This window comes from Sciurus vulgaris (genome assembly GCF_902686455.1).
Source record: "Sciurus vulgaris genome assembly, chromosome: 1".
Classification (NCBI taxonomy): Eukaryota; Metazoa; Chordata; class Mammalia; order Rodentia; family Sciuridae; genus Sciurus; species Sciurus vulgaris.
The window spans coordinates 102,638,018-102,661,432 of record NC_136461.1 but is presented as its reverse complement, the minus strand read 5'-3'; the positions used below and the strand labels follow the sequence as shown (position 1 = coordinate 102,661,432).

Genomic DNA, 23,415 nt, shown 5'->3' with positions numbered 1-23,415 from the left:
GGTGGTACTAAGAAACAACAGCACGTTTAAAAAGAGCCTTGGTTATGAGTTATGGTATAGATAAAATTATACATATAGATATATGTGTGTGTGTGTGTGTGTATATCAGCATTTAAGTACTGTCCCAATAATTACTATACATTAAAAGGGTAGCTACATTGCAGTTATTAATCAAGAAATAAAAAATCACTAAAGTGTAAGTAACTTATGCCAAGGCTATTCTAGGATAACCAAATAAGTTCAAAGTATTATAGAGAATGTTACAACAGGAAGAGACCATAACAATATCTAATCTAATTCTCACTGTTACAGAAGAAAGAAATGTAAAAGAATAAAATGCTGCTATAGTTAAACCTGGAGTTATTCCCAAGGCATTTTATCTGCCAAGATATGAACTTGGAAAAAATAGCAGCATATGCCCAAATTCATTACAAATAAGTAAGTATATACTTAAAGACACCTTAAAATAGGAAAATGAAGTATAATGGTAGTAAAGAAATAACCAGATATTAGTATAATTCAGCTAGTAACCTTCTAAATCAGACTGAGTTAATTTTTCTAATGTTAATTAAAATTTCAGAAAGAAGATAATGTTACATACAAGAATGCCACATACATATGTAATGAGTTAAAACACATCCTATTTCTACCATTCAGTTAAAAGTCTTATGTAATAAATGTTAAATATAAGGACAGTTCTCTAGCCTCACATACGATTTTCAATATTTTCCACTTGCCTGTAGTAACGTGACTGTAGGTAGGTTGAACACACAGCTTTGGAAACGTGACTAGCAGAACCAAAGTCAATGACCTTCACTCGGTAGGGTTGGCGAACTGGATCGACAAGCATTATGTTTTCAGGCTTAAGGTCAGCATGAATCAGACCAAGACTCTTGAGCTTCATCAAGGCTGTGGCCACTTGCTGCAAGATTGGTCTGATGTACTTGAGTGGCAGTGGGCTAAACTTGTTCTGCTTCAGAAAATCATATAAGTTCTGCTCCAACATCTCAAACACAAGGCAGGTATGATTCTTATGCTGAAAGCACTCATAAGAACGGACAAAATTATACTCATCTGCATTTTCACTGCTTAGGCGAGAAAGGATGCTCACTTCAATCTGTCCTTGTCTGGCATAGGAGGGGTGGTTTTTTAAGATTTTAATAGCCACAATTTCCTTGGTGCTCCGCTTCCAGCACTTAGCCACCTGTCCAAATGTCCCCCGGCCTAGGAACTCCAAGACTTCATAGCTATTGGTCATAGAGCAAAGGATTTCATGCTGGACCAGCTGATAATCCCCTTCTCCGCTAGAACTGCTACTCTTTGTGGTCACAGTGGTGGTTGTGGCAGCAGCACCCACCACAGTCCTGTTTTGCAGCATGAGAGGGGGATGTTCTTCTATGATCTGCACACTACCGTTGCTGTCAACTTCCTCACTTTTTCTTTTCAATCCACATTTTTGATATGGCTCAAGCAAAGAAACGTTGCTTCTGTGAGTCAGGGTCTGGCTGTTTTGGAAGGTTGACGTAGCTGCACTGCCAGAGCTATCAGCTGCTGTTACAACAATATGCTCCACTGCAGGAGCTGGGAGGAGGAGACCCTGGTCGTAAGCAGGAATATTGAAATTTGCTACCTGGTGAGAGGAGTTGGCTTGCCCTTGTGTGGCTGGGAGGGTTTTACTGTGGGTATAATATTTGTCGTTGCTGCTCTGTCCTGAAACATCCCAGCCAGAGGGCTCTATTTTCAGTTTCTTCGCACTGCAGAAGGCACTCGACGACACTGATGGGGGGGAAAACACCTGCAGCTGTGATGCCATACCTACATGGAGAGAAAGGAAGAATCAGACCACAAGTCTTAGCAACAGCATATATGAAAACACTTAAGTTGATAAAAGAAACATGATGTAATAATGTTCCCCCTTCAAAAGCTAATTAACCTATATTCACAGAAATAGTGTCCACAATGTACTGGACAAAGTGAAGGCTTTAACTCTGTGCAGGTCATACACAAAAGAGTGTTTAAAAAAAAAAAAAAACAACAGTGTTCAGTTCTATCTACTACATTTGAAAAGGAACACTGATAACTGAACAGAAGTAATCAGGTTCATGGAAAGGTTAGACAACATCTTTTAATTAAATGAGGACAATTAATCTGAGAAAAGTACAGGGAGAGGAAAAGAGAACAGGTCAGCTGTCCTGAGTATCCCATAGATACCTCAAACACAATAAGCCCAAGGACTAAGGCTAATTTTTTTTTGTTGTTATTGTTTGTTTTGTTTTTTTCAGAAAAACCCTAATAACATCTGACATAGCATAAAATCCATTTCATATTTATCTGCTCCCTCCTCAACCATCTGACCATCAGAGACCTTGAAGCTCTATTTTAACACCCCTTCTTTTGCTCCACACTTTACCCTTTTCAATAAGTACTAGCCAGGATTAGTCATCTGCAAAAGGCTCTAATATCTCTATTTCTAATCCAGACTTCTCTTAAACTCCAATCCATAATATCCAAATGCCCACTTAACACTGCAATTTATTTTACAAACACCTGAAATTCAACATGTACAAAATTAAACTTATGAGCCTCTACCCTATTCCCAGTTCTCTATCTCAATTATGAGATTAAACAGCATACTCCAATGCCACAAGCAAAAAATCAGGGCGGCAATGAGCTTAGGTATCCTAATGCATAAAACAGTAATAACAGTAGCTACCTCATGATAATTCTGAGAATTACATGACTTAATACATGTAAAGCGGTAGTGCCTGGCACATATTTAATTATTATCATCCTGTCTCATTCCTCTTCCTCTCCTCCACATCTAATCTAAATCTTATCAATCTCTCTCCTAAGTATATTTCAAATCAGTCATTTTTCTCTACTCTTATTGGCACTGATCTAGTTCAAACTGCCAAAAGTCCCCAAATTAATTGACTTAAACGCCCTCAGGATCTTTGCATTTAAACAATGCAAATCAGATAAGTTGACCACCCTTCTCCCCTCCCCACAGTTTTCATTTCTTTGGGCAAAAAGTTCTAAATCTCTACCTGCCTTGACCAGCTCTCCAAAATTTGCTTGCGGTCTTCCAACATTGATCCACTTTGATTTTTCCACTCTAGCCATCCTTTCTTTAGTTCCTGCAAAACTATTCCACAGTCTCTGAACTCCAGGCCCTCTAATGTGTTGAAGACTTTCTGCTAGGACTACTATTCCCTGACACCCCACCACCACCCTACAGTACTGGGGATTGAACCCAGGGGTACACTATCTCTGAGCTCCAACCCCAGCCCTTTTTATTTTGAGACAGTGTCTCAATAAGTTGCCCATGTTGGCCTTGATCTTGCAGTACTCCTGCTTCAGTCTCCTGAGTCACTAAGATTATAGGTATGAGGTCACCACACCCCTGGCGGTTCTCTGACACCTTTGTCACAAACACACACTCCCTACAATCATCCCCACCACCATCATGCATTCCCATAGCACTCTGTTCTTTCCTTATAACTTTAAGTGTTTATTTAAGGCCATATGCCCAGTCACAGTACAAATTCCATGAGGACAGTTACTGTCTGTTTTGTTCTTCACTTGTATCAATCACCAGAGTTTATCATAGACTATTAACACTTAATTTGTTATTTTGAAAGACCCAACTCCTGCCTATCAACCTCATGTCCTCTATAACTTCCTACCAATCACATTAAACTGCAGTTATTTTCAAATGCTTATGTTGGGACTGGTTTCTGTTTTCTTTAAATCACCTTCCTTTTATATACCTGGTTCTTAACATATGGAAGAAGTCCCCACTCCAATACATAGAGCATATTTTTTACAATATACACAGACAACTAAAAAGGAAGCAAACATGACAAAGAATATTACAGAACATCAAATGGTACTGTGTACATTTCTTTGTGACTGACTACAATTAAGTACCATCTGCACTAGACTAGTCACCTGGAAAAAAAAGATAACTTCAATCTTCAATTTCTAAAATGTGAGTTGGATTTACTTTAAGTAAGGGTTTCCATAATTTATATGAACATTGAAGAGAAAAAAAAGCATAAATTAAAAGCTAAGGTCAGTGCACTTTCACTACAGAACTACAAATATACAAATCATCCTGTTCTACCTACATCATCATTGACATAATGCCAAATAAAAGTCTGAAACCAAGTAGTTCCTTTACATAATTTATGTATGAAAATATATGAAAGCCAGGCGCAGGACTACACATCTGTGATTCCAGCAACTTGAAGGCTGAAGCAGAAGTATGGCAAGTTCAAAGCCAGACCCAGCAACTGAGCAAGGCCCTAAGCAACTTAGTGAGACCCTGTATCAAAATAAAAAATAAAGGGCTGGGGATATAGCGCAGTTGGTAGAATGCTTGCCTTGCAAGCATAAGGCCCTGGGTTCAATCCCCAGCACTGCAAAAAATAAATAAATAAATAAATAAATAATAAAAAGGGCTGGGGTAAAGCACCCTGGCTTGAATTTCCATTTCAATGAATAAATAAATTAATTAATTTAATTAAAATGTATGTGGAAATACTTGTCATCAGAAAATTGAATTAAAATGAACAAGGAAGCAAATCTTCTAATATTTGTTTTCCATATCTTTGAGCTGCTAATTTTAACAATGTATCAAAAAACATGAAAATAACTTTCATGTCACTAGAAGTATTTAGTGAAGAATCTGAATACAAAATTTGCACTTTGCAGCAAAACTGTCTAGGAATAGGGGTCATAATTATATAGCAATATTGTATTTTCAGTACTATAATACAACACTGAAAAGAACTCATAAAATATTACTTTTTTAAAAAATGTTCATAACTAGATATTCTTTGAAAATATCACATTTACCAGTTACTATGGTAACTGTTGCTGCTAACTTTTTATCCAATAAACAAAATAAAAGAGATTGATTACTTGGAATCTTCATACTGAACACTGAAGAAACACAAGTTCCAGGACATTTTTCTATACAAATGAACAGAATTCTTATTCAGAAAGACAAATGCAATCCACCCAAGGGAAAAGAACAACCCAGAATTTCACTGGTCTTCCCTCAGCAAGGGTGTGCTATGTGAAAGTCAGTCCACATCTCACCATCAGGACTCTAAAAATGTGGCTGACACTCATTCTGACCTCAGCTAACACAAGGTGAGAAGAAAACACAGAATCAAAGTGGCCTAGAAAAATCAACAGTCTTATTTATATTCCACTCTGAAATTAAGGTTAAGACAGCAATTTGTAGACTCAGGATAAAGATACATGTTCCATGATATGTCTTTCCAAACAGAAAGGCAATTCTCTTCCTAGGCAAAGACCTCCCAAACAAAAATGTGGAGCAGAATTAAAATCTGTGGAAATTTTACTATGTACACAACTCTGTTAAGCAAATTACAAATATTTTCAACTCACATAAGTACTCCCAATAAATTATGTCATTTCTGATTTCCTGAAAATGTACCTCTTGACTCCAGCAATGAATGAAATCTTTTCATTTAAAACCTTACACTCCAAGGACTTAACCATCTCAATATGATGACAAATTTGCCCAATGCATTAATCCCAAACTAGAACTGATAGTACTATGGGTACTTGTACTTATACTAAAAATAAAATTGAGTCACTCTAGAATACACAGCTTTCCAAAATAGTCAAATTAACAGCTTCCCCATTCCTGGCATGGTCACATCTATTTAACATCATTTACTGGGTGTACTTAAAAGTACTATTGGCAAACTGATAAGAATTCAAATAACCCTGAATGAAATGGTTGGGCATAACAACCAAGTTAATAATTTTTCAAGGTTTTGTCCTTAATCCTCATTAACTTTCATCTTTTCCCCAAAATACCTATAACAAATTCCTGCTGCTTTTGCTCAGTATCATCGTTGTCTCTTTGACACAATTTAATAATCAGTGACCTACATAACATAAAATCAGTACTATATACTGATTTCTTCCTCTAGCACTTGTCCTTGGCTGACATGTACACAGATGTGTGTATTCTCCAGCACACACTCTGATAATACAGTCTTATCATAAGGCAAATAAAAGAATGTGTTTTGTAAAACACAAAAAAAAACAACACATTTGGGAAGAAAATTCTTTCACCAGACCACCTAAATATCCCTCTACTTCGCTCAGTTTTCTCCACTCCTACTGCACAATTCTGGACTACTTTTAAACAACCCAATTGGTCTCTCCTTAATTGTACCCTCAAGTCTCCTTTCTAAGCTCCGGTCTCTGATTTATTCTTCACCCAAGTTTTTAAAAAGGAACACCTGGGAGAAAATGCATATCCGTGGGAGATATGCATTTAGCCTTAGGATAAAGTTCAAAAGCTCTAATTTGTGCTACCAGGTCTTGCATGATTTGGTCCATGAATACTTGTGTAGCCTTGTTTCATCCACTCTTTTTCCCAGGCACTCTCTCTTCCAGTTGTACTGTTTCTCTGATACCTAGAAAAGGCCTTGCTTTCTCCTGTCCTACTTCCTTCATACATAATGTTCCCTTTGTGAGCTTTATTTCCCCCTCCGAGCCTTTTCCTAAATTCTATTTATCCTTCCAGTCTCCACTTAAAGTTCACGTCTGTAGTATGGCAGAAGCTGTTTAATCAAAATCTACTCTCCTCTTCATCCCCAGATGGATTATATTTACCAGTCCTTTTCTCCAATGGGAAGTGATAAATGGGTGACTTTTCATATAGTTCCCCACCTACCAGCAGAACCCATGGAGACCCAGATTCCACCAAGAAACAACATCCAAGGAAAGACAGAGCAACAAGATGGAAGGAGCATATATCCCTGAATAATATGTAGAGCTGAGCTGATTGCCAACCTGGAACAATCACTTTGACTTAAAACGCTTGCTTCAAGCTTTATGAAAGAGAAACTATTTTCTTTCCTTCAGCTTGATTACTTTTAGACAGTCTTAGGCTGACACACTCAGAAAAGCCTTCCCCAGGGTCACTTCATATTAGTTTAGTTTTCTGGTAAAGTCTCCAAAGCACCCTCTACCACTTCTTTACACTTACCACACATACACTTACCTATTTTATTTATTTCTTAAACAAATTTATTGAGGACCTACTGTCTACCAGGGACTGTTCTAGACACAAGAGATAAGAGTGGTATTCAAAATGGACAAGATCCCTTATCTTCTAGAGGTTACAGTCTACTGGGGAAAGACAGACACACATACAACTCCAAGAAAACAACAGCTAGTGATAAAGTGCTATGAGGAAAACAAAACAATGATGTGATAGAGATAGTGGTTAGGAAAGGCCTTGTGTGGTAGAAGCACTTAAGCTGAGACTTAAATGACAAGAAGGAGAAAAAGAACAGGCAATGCAAAGACAAGACATATCCATGGCCTATTTGAAGAGGAGATAAGTGTAAATGGAACTGAACAATGGAGAAAATAGTAGAAACAGGACCCACTGAGGCAGTCAGGGACCAGACCAGATAATAACTCATAGGCCAATCTATATCTTAAGTATGATCATTTGTAATTATTTACTCAAAACCTGACTTCCCATATAAACTGAAAGTTCTATAAGGACAATCTTCAATAGCAGAGCAGTGGCATGTCATAGTTGTTTCCCCTTTTTCTTTTTTCTTTTTTTTTTTTTAAATATCACCAGCATCTCTCACAGTGGTTACTATACAGAATATGCCAAATATTGGCTAGAATAAATGACTATAAAATTGATCACATTACTTCTCCATATATAATGTAAGAAGATCTCAGAAGTCATTCTAACTACATTAAATATATGATAAAGTTGGGCATGGTGGTGCACACCTGAAATCCCAGTGACTCAGGAGGCTGCGGCAGGAGGGTTGCAAGTTCCAGGCTAGCATCATTATTTTAGTGAGGCCCTATGCAACACAGCAAGACCCTGTCTCAAAATTAAAAAAAAAATAATAATAATAATAAGAGCTGGGGATGTGGCTCAGTGGTGAAGTGCCCTGGGTTCAATGCCCAGTACAAAAAAAAGAGAAAAAGAAATAAATGATAAGATAGAAGTTAATCTCTTGTCTGCAAGACAATATATGCATTAGTGTTCTAAATACAGTAATATTGAAGAAAAAAAATAATCTGGAAATCCTACAAACACTATTTGAATCAAAGTTCCCCACCCCTTTTCCTCTAGTACTTACTTTCTTCATATGCAACTGTATGACAAGCCAGTTCCCCAACTGGTATTGCAAAAAATAGGGTGTGGGAAAAGGTGGTGGTAGTTGCCAGCAGAGTCTACAATTCTATGTAACTTCGGCTATTTAAATCAATTTTTAATGTTTAGGTAAACTGCTTTCTAGGCAGGACATTTTTTTCCCTAAATTTCAATAGTTCACTTAGATTCATTTGTAATGACAAATCTATAGCAACTAAACAAAAATAGGTCCTTGTGGTAATAAGAAGGTAATATTTTAGTATGTGTACAAAATAGTCTACAAGATCTATATAGTTAAGAATAAAAAAACTTGAGAGGTTTCCAGCATAAGAAAAGGTCAAATCAGCAAAGCAGAGATCAATATGAAACATACATAACGCTAAGAGGCCCTGTTGGGATCAGCCAGCACAGGTGGAAGGAAAACAGGTAACCATGTTTGGCAGATGGGAGGAGGAAGAATGAGGCCAGGCCCAGTGGCCTGTAATCCCAGCTACTCAGGAGGCTAAGGCAAGAGGATTGCAAGTTCTAGGTCAGCCTGGGCAAAGTAGGCAGATCCTGTCTCAAAATAAAAAATAAAAAGGGTTAGGGATGTAGCTGAGAGGTAGAGTATCCCAAGGTTCAATTGCCAGTACTTGGGGGGGATGCGGGGGGTGGGGGTATGAGATGACTTTTGCCAGTACGCCAATGTAGAAAAATGATAGGACACATGTAAGGCACACACATGTAATCCCAGTATCGTGGGAAGCTAAGGAAGGAGGATCACAAGTTCAAGGACGGTCTCAGCAATTTAGAGACCCTGTCTCAAAAATAAAATAAAAATAAAGAGCCAAGCACCACTGTGCATGCCTATAATTCCAGTGATTTGGGAGGCTGAGGCAGGAGGATCACAATTTTAATTCCAGCCTCAGCAACTCAGTGAGGCCCCAAGCAACTTAGCAAGACCCTGTCTCAAAATTTTAAAAGGTACAAGGTGGGGCACTGGAGACGTGGCTCAGTGGTAAAGTATCCCTGGGTTCAATTTCCAGTACCAAAAAAGTTTAAAAATTTAAAAAGAAAAAAAGTTGAAAGATTTTATAGAGTAAAGTGTGTTTGATTAGAACAGAAGACACTGGCAAAAAAAAGTACAGGACTTTCATAGCTAAAAAGGACCTTAAAAGATCTGTTCTAAAATCCTCTAATTCCAAGATGGAAAAAAGAAGATTCAAAAAGGCCAAAAAAGTTTTACACAAAGCTAATGAGGAGCAATGCTGGCAAAGAATTCAGGTCTTCTGATTCTTTTTCATTAAGCATGCTGGGAAAGCACTGTACCAGGTGCCCTTAAAGTATCCAAAAGAAATAAAACCAAGTTTCTCTACCTTCAATAACCTTGGAATGTTGCTGAGTTGATAAGACATACACACACACAAAAGAAAATAAAGAAAATATAGAAGGAATTTTTAAAATTTTTTAAGTGCCAAATTATGAGAAATACATTAGGCACATGAGCTGGATTTCAACAACTGAAAGGAAGATTAGGGACAACATCAAAAGGGAACCAAGCCAGGCATGGTGGCACACGCCTGCAATCCCAGATACTTGGGGAGGCCGAAGCAGGAGGATCACTGTGGCCAGGAGTTTGAGGTCAGCTTGTCAACAGAGCAAGACCTTGCCTCCTTTAAAATAAATAAATAGATGGAACCACAAAGCAAATCAGTGATTGTTGAAGTGGTAGTTCAAGCAAAACAATCTTGATGACTTGTGTTCACAAGGACATGAAATATAAGGGAAGAAACTGAAGAGGAAAAAGATTTTTAAAAACAGATTGCTATTACACAGTCATGAAAATGAAAATGAAAACAAAAGGGCAGATGAAAAATCATGCAGTTATGTTTACAAAATTACTTCAAATTATAGTACATTAACAAGCTGCAAGAGTTCTAAGTGTGAGTAGTTCAAAAAGCAGGTTTGGCTCACTGATTTCTACCAACAAACCACTGATGGGGCTGTGCTTGTAAAAACAAAAACAAAGAATGAAAGAATTCTATTTTCCAGAGAATTGTGAGCTTGGACATTATCTTTTTTTTTTTTTTAGGAGAAAGTTCTGGTTTGGTTTAAAATGTTATTACTAGTCAACATATTCTAACATCCACAAAACTACAATGTCCAGAGATGGAAAACTGTTTATGAAGATAAAACCAGCAAAAGACCTACTTATCAACCAGAGCCAGAATATTTATAAGATCTCATTCACCATTTCACTCCTCAGATGCTTTACTGCCTTGGCAGCCTCCAGTTTCAACCACAAGTACTTCACTAAAATATCCTTCAAGCCAAAAACAGTATCTTAAAGTCAATGATATCCTTCATCTTACCCAGTATTATAACATAAAACCCTGAGATAAATTGCATGCAAAGATCCAAAATCACCAGCTGAGTAACAATGATTAGGTAAAATGACTTGTCAGTAGACGTTGTAATGTTTTACAGAAAGCTTTAGGCTCCATATGAAAAAAGCTGGTAATGATTTGCATTCTCTATAATCTTACACACACACACACACACACACACACACACACACACACAATATCTTAGAGGCCAGGAATTAAAAATAGCTTTACACAAACAAGAGCAAAATTGTAGGTTTCGCTGAGGACATCAGCCACTTAATTTAGCCCCACTTCATCTGAAGCAGGAAGCCACGCTGCTGTTTCCATCAGAGTTACTAAGAAACAAATTAAGATAAAGGACAGATTGAGGCAGAAAAGTCCGTAGGTAAAACTAACATTTTGATGCAATTACTGAGAATTCTCAGTGTTATTAACCGAAACGAAAGAACAGCTAGGTCTACCTTAAAATCAGTCTATCTAAAACTGAATTGGTTAAGTAGAAAAAGGACTTATTGGAGCTTGGGATTTTTTTCTTTCCCTTCCCTTTTCAGCCCCCTCCCCAAACAGGAAGGAACGCGCGCCCAGTATAAACACAGGCCATTGCTCAAGGTTCGTCACCACAACAAACTGGAGGTTAAACCAGCGCTCCTGGAGACCGAGCCTTAGGTCTGCGTTGCTAGGCACAAAAAAGGGACTCTTCCCCACAAACCTGTGAATAGTGTGGGCTTTACCCAAGAGTTTTAGTTGTTTTCTTTCTTTTTTTTTTTTTTTTTAAACAAAGATTTGAAAGTGGCGACAGGCAGGCAGCAAAAGTTTTTCTATGAGCCAGACCTCTAGAGCTGCCTTGCATAGACACACATCAAGAGGGCTGGTCCCATGTAGTCTCCACCATCGTTACAAATTACAAACGTAACGATTACTGAACATAAGCGGAGAGGACAGAAAAGCTCCCACACCCACCCCACCACCGTACTCTCCAGAAACCGCTTCCTGGTCCCCAAAAGCACAAATAACCCCTAACCACCGCGATAAGCAGAGCTGTGAAATACACACGCACAAGTCACACACTGGGAACCTGCCACAACAGCCGGAAGGGGGTGGGGGGGAACCAGCCCAGCAAGGAGATGCAAGGCGTCCCCCTGTCACTTGAGGACAACAACACGCCCAGAAGAGAAGTGGCAGGAGGCAGGGGGAGTTGCCCCGCCAACAAGCTCGTAGCCTGCCTACTTTCCCGCGAACGCAATCCCATTCCGTGTCCGCGAGCGGCCGGGCCGCAGGACTCGGCGCCCGGTGCCGGGCGGGGGCGATTGAGGGAGGCGCCCCCAGCAGGCCGGGCGCCCAAGCAGAGCCCGTGGCCGGCCGGGCCCCGCCTCGGGGCGCGGATGAGAGGTCGCTCCCCACCAAGGCCCCCTCTCGCCCGGCCTGACTCACCGCCGGTGTGTCTGGTTCTCAGCCGCGAGTAGGGGCTGCCGTGAGGAGGCGGCGGAGGAGACGAGATCTGGGGCCCCGCCGCCGGGTCATCATATCCCCCGCGCGAGCCGGCTCGGGCCCCGGCCCCCGCCCCCCGGAGCCGTCCCCGCGCCCGTCCCGCGGGGGGAGCCTCTCCAGCCTCCCGCCCGCTCCTCCACCCGGCCCCTTCCCGCCGCCGCCGCCGCCGCCGCCTCTGCCCTGCGCGCTCCCGCCTCGGCCTCCTGCCGCCGGGCCACAGCCGGGCCCCTCACTCCGCAGCCGCCGTTGTCGCCAGACCCGACGAGCGGAGCCCCGAGCGACCGCCCCTATCCGGCCAGCCCCGCCTCGCCGGAACCATCCACCCGCCTGGCGCCATGACACCTACTGAGGCGGAAGTGCGGAGGAACTGGCGGACTAGGACGACCGCATAGTACAGACGGCAGTGGGAATGGGTGGACCTCCGTGGGGAGCCAGCTTGGACCGAGTGCGGAGGACTCCCCTCTGCCCCCGCCGCCCCCTCCGCACCGCAGGCTCAATGTGATTTACAAGTGGCAGGTGGCGGTAGGGGATCCAGCTGTAAAATGTCATCCCAGCCAGTGTGACATCACCGTAGTTTAGTGTATACCCCAGAGATTGGACAGCTCGCAGAGAGGCAGTGCCTACCCGGGAAACCCTCCTAGGGGTGAGGAATTACCTCCATTTAGGCTTTCAAGTTTCGTTGCCATGTAGAGACGCCCTAGCAGCGTGACATCCATGTTGTGGATGGATGTACTGGAAGCCTTCCCGTACATCAAATGCCCTTATAGGGATCTCTCCGATTGCCACCTTGAAAATCTGTATTTGCTTGAGGAGGTGAAAGAAAATAGCTGTGCTCTGAAAGCACTCTCAAAACATGCAATGAGCGAATGCCAACATAATTTTTCTTGCCTCTACCAGCAGGTAGTAAGACTGGGTGTTTAGGAAGCAGAATGCATGGGGCACAACATTCTTGAGAAAGTGGGCACTGCTTGAAAACTAGCTTATCCTAATAGGAAGACAGTTGCCATCTCCCAGCCTCAAGAGATTCTGTCGATGTACCGCCAGTTGTGTAAAATATTCTGTGTAAAGTGGGGAATATTTTAGGGAAACTAATCCATTCATTCGTTGCATCCCACAAGTGCTAGAGGCACCAATGATCTGAGCCCTAGAAAATGGCAGGAGCCGAGGTGTGGTGGCACAAGCTTGTAACCAGATATGGTAACCGGACGCTTAGGAAGGAGAATCACAAATTCAAATTTGAGGCCAGCCTGATAAATTTAGCAAGAAGAAAATGAAAGAGCCGGGCGCGGTTGTGCACGCATGCAATCCCGCGACTGGGGAGGCTGAGGCAGGAGGATCCCAAGTTTGAGGCCAGCCTCAGCAACGTGGTGAGACCTTCAGAAATTTAGTGGGACACTGCCTAAAAAGTACTGGGGAAAGACTGTCCAGAATCATGAATATTTGCATATACTTTATGCAAATATGGGGAAAATGCGTGGCTGAAACAGGATTTTGTTATCCTTTCTATTTCTCAGATCTCACTCATCCCAGATTTCCTTGAATCCCATCTTCTCAAAAAAAAATTTTTTTTTTCGTAAATGTTCTTATGGCCCCTTTTAAGGGAAGTAATTTGGGTTTCTCCCTGGCTTAACGACACTGGGAGTAGTTCCATTTCATTGGGAACAGGGAAGTTTATTTCCCTAGAGGCCTAGGGTTAGCAAAAGTGTTCAATCCCACAGGACAGTTTTGTTTGCTTATTTTCACAGAAACTTCCTTCTTACTGTTTAGAGAACATAAAGTCCCCTCATTGGGCTGACCCTGGAAACATCAAGACATGAAGAGACAGTGAACATGCCTCCTTGGTAAGCCAGGGAAAAGGCAGAAACCTGAGGCTGGGGATGCACAGATCCTGTTCCAAAAGCAAACTTCAAGCACACTGTTTACCTTGCCTTGGTTCAAGCCAACTTTCATCTCCTACTCTTCCAAGTCACATCTCTTTCTTTTTTTCAAACATATCTCAAAACTTACCATAGGGGAGCCTTTCCTGAGTGACTCCCATATTATCTTCATTCTGCATCATTGCCTGACTACTTAGATCATCTACTTATTTGTACCTTATTTACTTGTTGGTTTCTATTTTCACTGTTCTTAGATCATTTCCTTAATCTATCTCATTATGCAGGGAGTTTGTTCCATTTATTTATTTATTTATTTACTTACTTATTTATTTACTTTTGGTACTGAGGATTGAACACAGAGGCATTCTACCACTGAACTTCATCCCTAGCCCTCTTTCTTTTTTTATTAAGGTAGGGTCTTGCTAAGTTGCCCAGGCTGGCCTAGAACTTGAAGTTCTCCTGCCTCATATAAGTGTGTGCCACTGGGGTCCAGCATGGAAGGAGCTTCTTAAAATCTAATATTTTCTTCTTTCTGATGTCATCCATTCATTCATCCAGCAAACTGCTTGTATGTCTGCTCTATGCCAGACACTTCGCTAGACACTGGGGCCAGATATAAGATGAATGGTCTTTTTCCTTTAGGGAGCTTACAGTCTAATGAGGAAAAAATAAGTGAGAGTCAGAAGACCATCATAGAAGGTAATACTTGAATATGGTATGGTAAAAAAATTTTAACAGTTTAGCAGCCAGAGTCCATTCTACACATCTATAAGGCATCTTCTGTGTGCAGACACTGTATTAGAAATTAAAGGTGGAAAGAAGAAAAGGCATGGTCTATGCCTTGGAGGAGCTTATGGTTCTATGGAGAAGAGTATGGAATTAGTAAGGTAGGTTAAGTCAGTTTTTGTTTGTTTTCTCCCTTTTTGAGTGGCTAGGGATTGAACTCAGGACCTGTGCAATGTTAGGCACATGCTCTACCCCCATCTCTTGTGTTGGTCTTTGAAAGGCAGCAAAGAACAATTAGAGGTTTAATCAAACAGGTAATATGAGAGAACTGATGACAGTGAGGGCAGCTGGCTGAAGTGGATAAAGACCGGAGAAAGGAAGCCTAATTAGAAAACAGGATGAGGGCTCAAGCAAAGAACACAAAGATAATGGGCCTGATATGTGAAATAATTCCTCCCAAAGTCAGGGCAGCTGAAAAGGGAGATGAGGCTGTTAGTAGTTAGAAGCTTTGATACCACATGATGGATATGATATCCCTCCAGGGCTTAGAGCCTGGATTCAGTGTTGCAAGCAAGAAATCACTTGTTCAGGAGCTGCAGTGCTTAAGGACAAATAGGAGAAGCTGACCAGAAGGCTTCTTTGGAGAAGCTAATTCCAGAAGCTTAGTCAATGCCAGGTGTGGTAGTACATGCCTGTAATTCCAGCTACTCATGAGCCTGAGGCAGAAAGATCACAGGTTTGAGGCCAGCCTGGGCAACTTAGCGAGATACTGTCTCACAATCAAAAATAAAAAGGACTGGGGATGTAGCTCAGTGGTGCACGCTCCTGGGTTGTCCCCAGTACCACAAAAATTTTTAAAACTCTGGGGGCAAACCATCCAAACAACTAGTAAGTCCAAGGTGCTAGGAAGAAAAAGAGAATCCAAGAAAAAGTCAACAAGTTGTAAAACTGGAAAATCCAGATGAGTGTGAAGTAAAGAATAGGAAGCAAAACCTGGAAAAATCCCCTGAACCAACAGAAAGTCTTAATGATTTTTTTTAAATCCAGATCTCAGAAATAATTTCAAACATACAGAAAAGTTGCAAGAATAATAAAATAAAAAGAGCACCCATGTATCCTTTACCCAGATTTGCTGATATCTCTCCCCTTTTATCTTTAGTATTTGTGTTCTTAGATTACATAGGTAGGTAGGTAGAATAAAGGTATAAAACCACACATGCACATGCACACACTTTTTTTTTTTCCTTTGGAAGTAAGTTGCATGCATCATGCCCCACCTTTGCCCCTCAATACTTGAATATCCTAAGTACATTCTCTTATATAAATATAATACATACAGTTATCAATTCCAGGAAATGTAACATTGACATACTTTCTTCTACCATCCAGATACCAAATTTGTCAATTGACTCAATAACATCTTTCTTTCTTAGCAATTTTTTCTCCTCCAGCACAAGATCCAATTTAGGGTTATATTTATTATAATTAACCCATTATAAATTTTATATATATATATATTACATTTAATTATACTTTCTCTTTAGGTTCTTTTAATCTGGAATAGTCTTATAGCCTTTTTTAGTCTTTGATTTTTTTTTTTCTTGTTCATTTTTTGGTACCAGAGATTGAACCTAATAAGCCACATCCCTAGCCACTTTTCTATTTTATTTAGAGACAGGGTCTCACCAATTGCTTAGGGCCTTGATAAATTGTTGAGGCTGGCTTTGAACTTTCGATCTTCCTGCCTCAGCCTCCTGAGTTGCTGGGATTACAAGGGATTACAAAAGGGCACCACCAGGCCCATGGAGCACCTCCCCTCTCCCTAATAGAATGTTCCTTATTTTTGTTTTTTTCTTTTTTTTATGTTTGTCTCATGTTTCTTCATGTTTAGAAGTTATCCACACTTGGTCTAGATACTATGTGATATTGTGTCCTCAGAATTTCAAACCCAAAGGACATGATGACTCTTCTGTCCCTCATTGGAGAAAAGTGGTCAAGGTACCAGATTTCTCCAAAGTATATTTATTAATTTTTCTTTGTAATTAATAAGCAATATACAAAGAGACACATTAGATCATACATTATACTCCTAGATTTATCATCTATTGATGATTCTTGTCTGTACCAGTCCTTCCTTATCTCTTATTTAGTTATTTGGTTACCTGTTTATTACTGACAGAGATGCATGAATTACTATTTTTTCAGTGGTTTGAAATTCAATACTTTTCTTAATTATTTTTGTGCTAGAACTTTCCAGATTTAGTGAGTTGGAACCCTCTCAAATTGGCTTTTGTATCTTTTTTTTTTTTTTTTTTTTTTGAGATAGGGTCTTACTAAGTTGCTTAAGGCCTTGCTAAGCTGGTGAGGCTGGCTTTGAATCTGTGATCCTCCTGCTTCAGTCCATGAGCTGCTGGAATTACAGATGTATACCACTGTGTCTGCTTTTCATTTTTTAGCATGGCTTCCCGATTAAGATGTTCCAAGTTCATCTTGGACTTTCCCTGGCCCAGCCATTTCTATAAGGAGTCTTAGTCCTTTTTGTGGGGAATTATATTAGAAAAATTCTGGGCATTAATCCCAGAATTACTTATTAGATGCTTGTGGCCTTGGGTATGAATGCCAACCCTGAATGGACAGTGTCCTTACTTATCCTTTCCCTGAGGGTAGCAAGACTGTGGAATTCTCAAGATTTTTCTTTCCAAGACTCCCTTAAGGGTATCATTAGTAGAGAAAGCTTGAATAGGGAAATGAGGCAGACATTTTTCATTGCCTATTCAATGAATATTTAGGTTAGTTAATTGCTGTAGCAATCAGTCTGACCCTCATATCTGTGTGGCTTAACACAATTAAGTTTTACTGCTTGCTCACATCATCAGTTCACTGTGAGTGGCAAGGATGAGGGGTTTGTTCTGTCCCATGAAGTCATTCAGGATTCCAGGAAGTTCATCCAGATTGTTGTGGTTTCACTATTCCTTGTAGCCTTGGATTTCTCCACTGGATTTTTTAATCTCTGACCAGGAAAAAAAGAGGAAGGGGAAATATAGATGATTGTGTAGAGCATCTTTATAGGCCAGGCTTAGAGTTAGCAAATACATAAATCTATTCTGCATTCATTGGTAGCAACTCTAGAACCTGAATATTGCTAACAATAAAGAAAGGTTAGTAAATATAATCTTAATCATATACACAAAAGAAAAATATATATGATTATAGTAAAAATAAGATAAGCCAGTCTCTGTCTCACCCCAAAAGCCATTCCCTATATTACTTCTTTCTTATTAATCCCAGTTTTGTTCAGGTAGAAAGAAGATCATTAGTTTCAAGGAAGGCAAGTTCCTCCTCCCACTTGGGGAAGTTGTTCTAAAACAATCCTGGTAATTTCATTTCTCTTTGAAAACATATAGGGCTAGGAATGGGTATGGGACTCAGTTCTGTTGATCAAATATGAAAGGAAGTCTGTTGGGAGGCTCCTGACAGGAAAATCTTTTTGTGTAAAGAAGACAGTATTTTGTGGGGAAAAAGTCTGTTGCTCCTGCCTCTATCTTCTTTCTCAAAGGCAGGTGGCCTGGAACTCACTCCCAGGGCCACCTTGTGATCACAAATAAAACAACAAAAAGCAATGGAGACAAAGGTATGCTGAGGACAGAGGAAGAGAACGATGGAAAGACTGGGTTCTTGATGATATGGTTGAGCTTCTGAATGAACTTGGAACTGTCCATTTCTGAACTTCCTCAGAGGGGGGTACTGGAAATTGAATCCAGGTGCACTCTACCAGAGCCATTCCACCCCTTTTCTATTTTTATTTTGTGACAGGATCTCCCTAAATTGCTGAGGTTGGCCTCAAACTTGCCATCCTCCTGCCTCAGCCTCCCAAGTCATTGGGATTATAGGCATGTGCCATAACACCTAGCTTAGACTTCCTCTTAAATTAAGAGGAAGTATAACATAACATGTTATGCTTTAAGCTACTATTAGATAAGCCAAAATCATCCTTACCTGATACTGAAGAGAACAAAGAGAGATTTTCTTAAAAAAAAAAAAAAAAAAAGGAGCTATTTTGTGCTGTCCAAAGGTTCTAAGAAGATAGGAAGAAATATAAAGATAGCAAGGTAGGAAGGATATAAAGGAAGATAAAGGGAATGTCCTGCAGATCTGGAAATTAAATAGTCACTGAAATCTTAGAGCAACTTTAGTGGCATAGTGAGGGCAGAAGCAAAGTGGTTCATCTGTGAGATTATGAATATGAGTAGCTGACAAGGATGTATAAGTATTATGAGTATGAATAGCTAGGAAGGATGGTTTGGTCCACCTGGGTGATAGAATTTATTGTGGGTAATATCTTTATTCAGCCCTCAACATTCAAGGAAGCTTCTTGGGTTTGAGCTGTCCACATTGGCTATATCTGGGAACTTGTTAGAATAATTTTGACTTTCACTTCTCACAGGAATAAGCCAGGAAAAGTTCTGGCCCCTTACCTGGTGTCATGAAGGGTAAATCTAGCATGAGATAGGAATCAGTCTAGGAAATTTTGGGAATCGACCCATCAGAAATGATGGCTTGGTGGAATAGGAGTCTGAATGAAGGACAAGCCTGTGTGACTGAAGTGGAAGATTCTAATACAAGCAGTTAAAAGAAAGGGGAGGGGAAAGCAGAGAGTAGCGGTGGTTGTATGGCAATGCACTAAATACCACTGAATTGTACATTTTAAAATGATGAATTGTATGTTATATGAATTTTACCTCAATTAAAAAAAAAAGCGAGAGAGACAAGGGAGGTTTTCAGAATTTAGAATGTGCCTGCAACTTCATCCCTAATTTTCAAGGGCCAATCCAGAGAGTGGTCTAGGGGAGAGCAAATTCCTTAAATTCTCATACAACCTATGTTTACTACTCCTCAGACCCTCCATCCCATAATTATTTCTAATGCCCCCTTTTCTACACATAAGCACCTTACTCTCTTTCACTTTTTTCAAGTATCAACCCTTTATTTGGCAAAACCAAGAGTTGGAGCTTTTCCCTTCCTTTCCCTGGGCCATATTTCTTGTTGTCAAGTTGCCTCAATTCTGTAGCTTCTTGATTTTTCTTTAACCAACTTCTACACAAGCTCTTAGAACCTACAATCCATATGTCTTTACCTATCCTCAGTTCTAAGCAACATCAAAAACCGAAATAAATGATCTGGGAAGGCACTACGGGTATCCACAAAGGAGAAAGCAATAAATCAAGAACTTAAAATTTAATAGTTGAATATTATTTGTGCTAAGTTACGTTACACTTCCTGCAGACTCAGAAATCAAAAAGGCCCCCATGAAGTGTTCCTTGTGCAGCACAATTTCTGACATGTGGTTGGTACTAATAACTGATTTGCTGAGTAAACTACTCTGTTTATTCACAGCGCCCCAAACATCAGAATTCAGTTAACTAGGCCAGGTATACTGGCTGTAATCCCAGTGGCTTGGGAGCCTGAGGCAGGAGGATTGCAAGTTCAAAACAGCTTCAGCAACTTAAAAAGACCCTAAGAAACTGAGCGAAACCCTGTCTCAAAATGAAATCTTAAAAAAGCAGTTGGTGGGGCAGGTGTTGGGGATGTGGCTTAGTGGTTAAACACCCCTGGTTCAACCCCTGTACCAAAAAAAGTGTGTTAATTATAGAATGGAGTTTAAGAAACCTCAAAATAACAATCTTCATCATTGGCTATTGATTTAACTTAATTTTTAAATTATTACTTTGGGAAATACACTTTATTAAAAACCTGTAAGCAGTCAACAAATGGTTATCCAGTGCTTCTCTCCATTAGGGATGTTCTATCATATCTCTGATACCATATTCTCTGATATGAAAGTCTTTTATCTGACCAAGCTCACTGCTTCTATATCCAGTATAGAAGAAAAATATGGGCTTTGGAGCTTGATGTCCTTGACTGCTAGTTTTGGGGTGTGAGGGTGGTCATGTTAATTAGCCCCACCTTTCTCATACTTAAAATGGAGATAATACCTTTTCCTCCCCTCTCTCATCCTATCCATCAGAAAATTCCTTCAGTTATAACTTCCAAAAGATATCCTGAATCCACTACTATTGTCTGCACTAATACCATTTGTGAAATCAGAAAGTCCATGGGGCCAGGGGCAGTGGCACATGCAACTTAGGAGACAGAGGCAGGAAGATCACAAATTTGAAGCCAGCCTCAGCAATTTGGTGAGGCCCTAAGCAACTTAAATTAAAATATAAAAAGGTCTGGGGATGTGGCTCAGTAGTTAAACACCCTGGGTTCAGTCCCTGGTATAAAAAATAAAAACAAATAAACAAACAAACAAACAAACAAAAAAATGACCCTGTCTCAAAATAACCATTGAGCCACATCCCCAGCCCTTTTTATTTTTTAAGACAGGGTCTCTCTAAGTTGCTTAAGGCCTCGCTAAATTGCTGAAACTAATTTTGAACTCACAATCCTCTTGCCCTGGCCTCCTAAATCGCTGGGATTATAGGCATGCACCACCCCACCACACCCAGCTAGCCAGCTCTCTTTTATCACCCAGGTCTGATCTCATTTGTCAGTCCCACAGAGGCACCTTCCTTGACCACCATATCTAAAGTGCTCCACACTACCATTAGCCAGTTGCATTTTCTTCTTTGCCCTATCACTTTCTGTTCTTTCTTTATGTATACCGCCCACTTCTTTCCTTTAGGATGTAAGTTCCATGTGGAGAGGACATTTTCTATCTTGTTCATTACTTTATATCCCCAATGTCTAGAATAGTGCCTGAGACATAATAGATGTTCAATAAATATTTGTTGAATAAACAAATGAATTTATGTACTCTAGTTTTCTCACAGAAAGTTGCACATATAGAGACATTTACAAATTGTCAAACTGAGCATTCAATAGTTGTCAGCTCCATGAGGGCTAAGAATTCTGCTTTATTCTGTGCTTCAAAGAAACAGTATTTATTGATGGAAGATTGCCTAAAGAATGTTCAGTCATCCATTCTTCTAGATTCATTCATTAACTTAATAAATGTTTATTAAGAAACTGCTATGGGCAGGCATGGTGGCACATGCCTGTAATCCCAGCAACTTGGGAGGCTGAAGTAGGAGGATCACAAGTTCAAAGCCAGCCTCAGAAACTTAGTGAGGTCCTAAGCAACTTAGACCCTGTCTCAAAATAAAAAAATAAAAAGTGGGGGCTGGGGATGTGGCTCAGTGGTTAAGCACCCCTGGGATTCAATCTCTGATATAAAAAAAAAAAAAAAAGGGACCCTGATATGTGTCCTAGACACTAGCGATGCAGCAGTGAACAAAACAGACCAAAACCAGACAAGACAAAACAGTCCTGAGGTTTACATTCTAGCAGAAAGAGGTACACAGTAATAAATAAGCAAATGATATAGTATAATAAAAAGTAGAAGTACTCTATGGAAAAACAGAACAAACTATAAAAACAAAAGAAAAATGAGGGCTAGGGAATGGTAGGCAGGGTAGCTGCAATTTTAATTAAGGTAATCAAGAAAAGCTTTGCTGGACAAAAACTTGAAGGAAATGAGGGAGCCATGTGGGCATCTGGGTTGAAAATACCGTAGGGAGAGAACAAATGAAGCTGAATGCTTACCTAGCACACTAGAGTGACTGCAAAGAGGTCAATATGGTGGGAACAGAATAAGTAAAGATGAGGGAAGTAGACAGGGATGGAAATCATGAAGGTGATGCAGACCACCACAGGGAACTTTGGTTTTTACTCTGAGTGAGTTCGATTTGAACAGAGAAGTAGCATGAACTAATTGATATCATCCCTACTATGAGGACTGGACTCTGTATTTGGGGAGTGGAGAGGGACAAGGCTTGAAGCAGAAAAAACACTTAGGAGTTAATTGCAGTAGCTCAGAGGAAAAAAAAAAAAAAAACTGTTGCTTGAATATGGGTGGTAGGATAGAGATGGTGAGAAGCATTAAGATTTGAGAGTCAACAGGATATGCTAACAGGTAGTAGTGTGGATGGGCGTCAGTTTTTTGTTTTTTTTGTTTTTTTTTTGTTTGTTTTTTTTTTTTGCTGCCGTGACTAAAAAGGATCTGATCACAACTGTAGAGGAGAAAAGGCTTATTTGAGGGTTCACGGTTTCAAATGTCTTAGTCTTAGTCCATAGAAGGCCAGCTCCATTCCTCAGGGCTCAAGGTGAGACTAAACATCATGGCAGGAAAAGGTGGTGGAGGGAAGTAGCTCACATCATAGTGATCAGGAAGCAGAGATCCTACTCTCCAGATACAAAATATAAACCCCATAGCCCTGCCCCCAATGAAGCACTCCCCCCAGCCACCCCACCTGCCCTCCAGTTACCACTCAGTTAATCAGGGATTAGTTCACTGATTAGGTTAAGACACTCTCAACCCACTCATTTCTCCTCTGAACCTTCTTGCATTGTCTCACATGTGAGCTTTTGGGGGACACCTCACAACCAAACCACAACAGGAGGGGAAAGAAGAGAAAGGGAGAATAGGAAATGGAGATCACTAGAGAAACATATAGGATTGGTTAGCAGTATGGACAGCCATTTTGATAAATGAGATCATGAATTTTTAAATGAAATCAGTAGGCCTGTTCGAGTTGTTTTTCCAACAACATCTATCTGCTCCATTGCAGGCAAAGAATAAATAGCATTATCTATTCAGAATTGAAGTTTTTCAAGGGAAGTCTGAGTAAGAGGCAGCAGGGGAGTGATACTATACTGGTGAATCATGAGACACAGACAAGTCCAAATGCAAAGTGCAACTTGGAGAGGACTT

General features: G+C 40.2%; 1 protein-coding gene across 3 annotated transcripts in view; it reads right to left on the bottom strand.

The window, feature by feature from the left end:
* HIPK1 (homeodomain interacting protein kinase 1) overlaps positions 1–12,160 on the bottom strand; it is a 58,906-nt gene extending 46,746 nt beyond the window's left edge. The window contains exons 1-2 of one of the 3 annotated variants that reach the window (XM_079135179.1): positions 11,983–12,160; positions 738–1,815 (exon numbers count right to left, since the gene is read on the bottom strand). In XM_079135179.1, coding sequence (XP_078991305.1) covers positions 738–1,813 — 1,076 coding nt within the window. In that variant the 5' untranslated portion in view covers positions 1,814–1,815; positions 11,983–12,160. Of the gene's footprint in view, positions 1–737; positions 1,816–11,608; positions 11,791–11,982 lie in introns of those variants that run through there. The other 2 variants (XM_079135177.1, XM_079135178.1) reach the window with 2 other exon arrangements.
* Between the last annotated feature and the right edge of the window lie 11,255 nt (positions 12,161–23,415).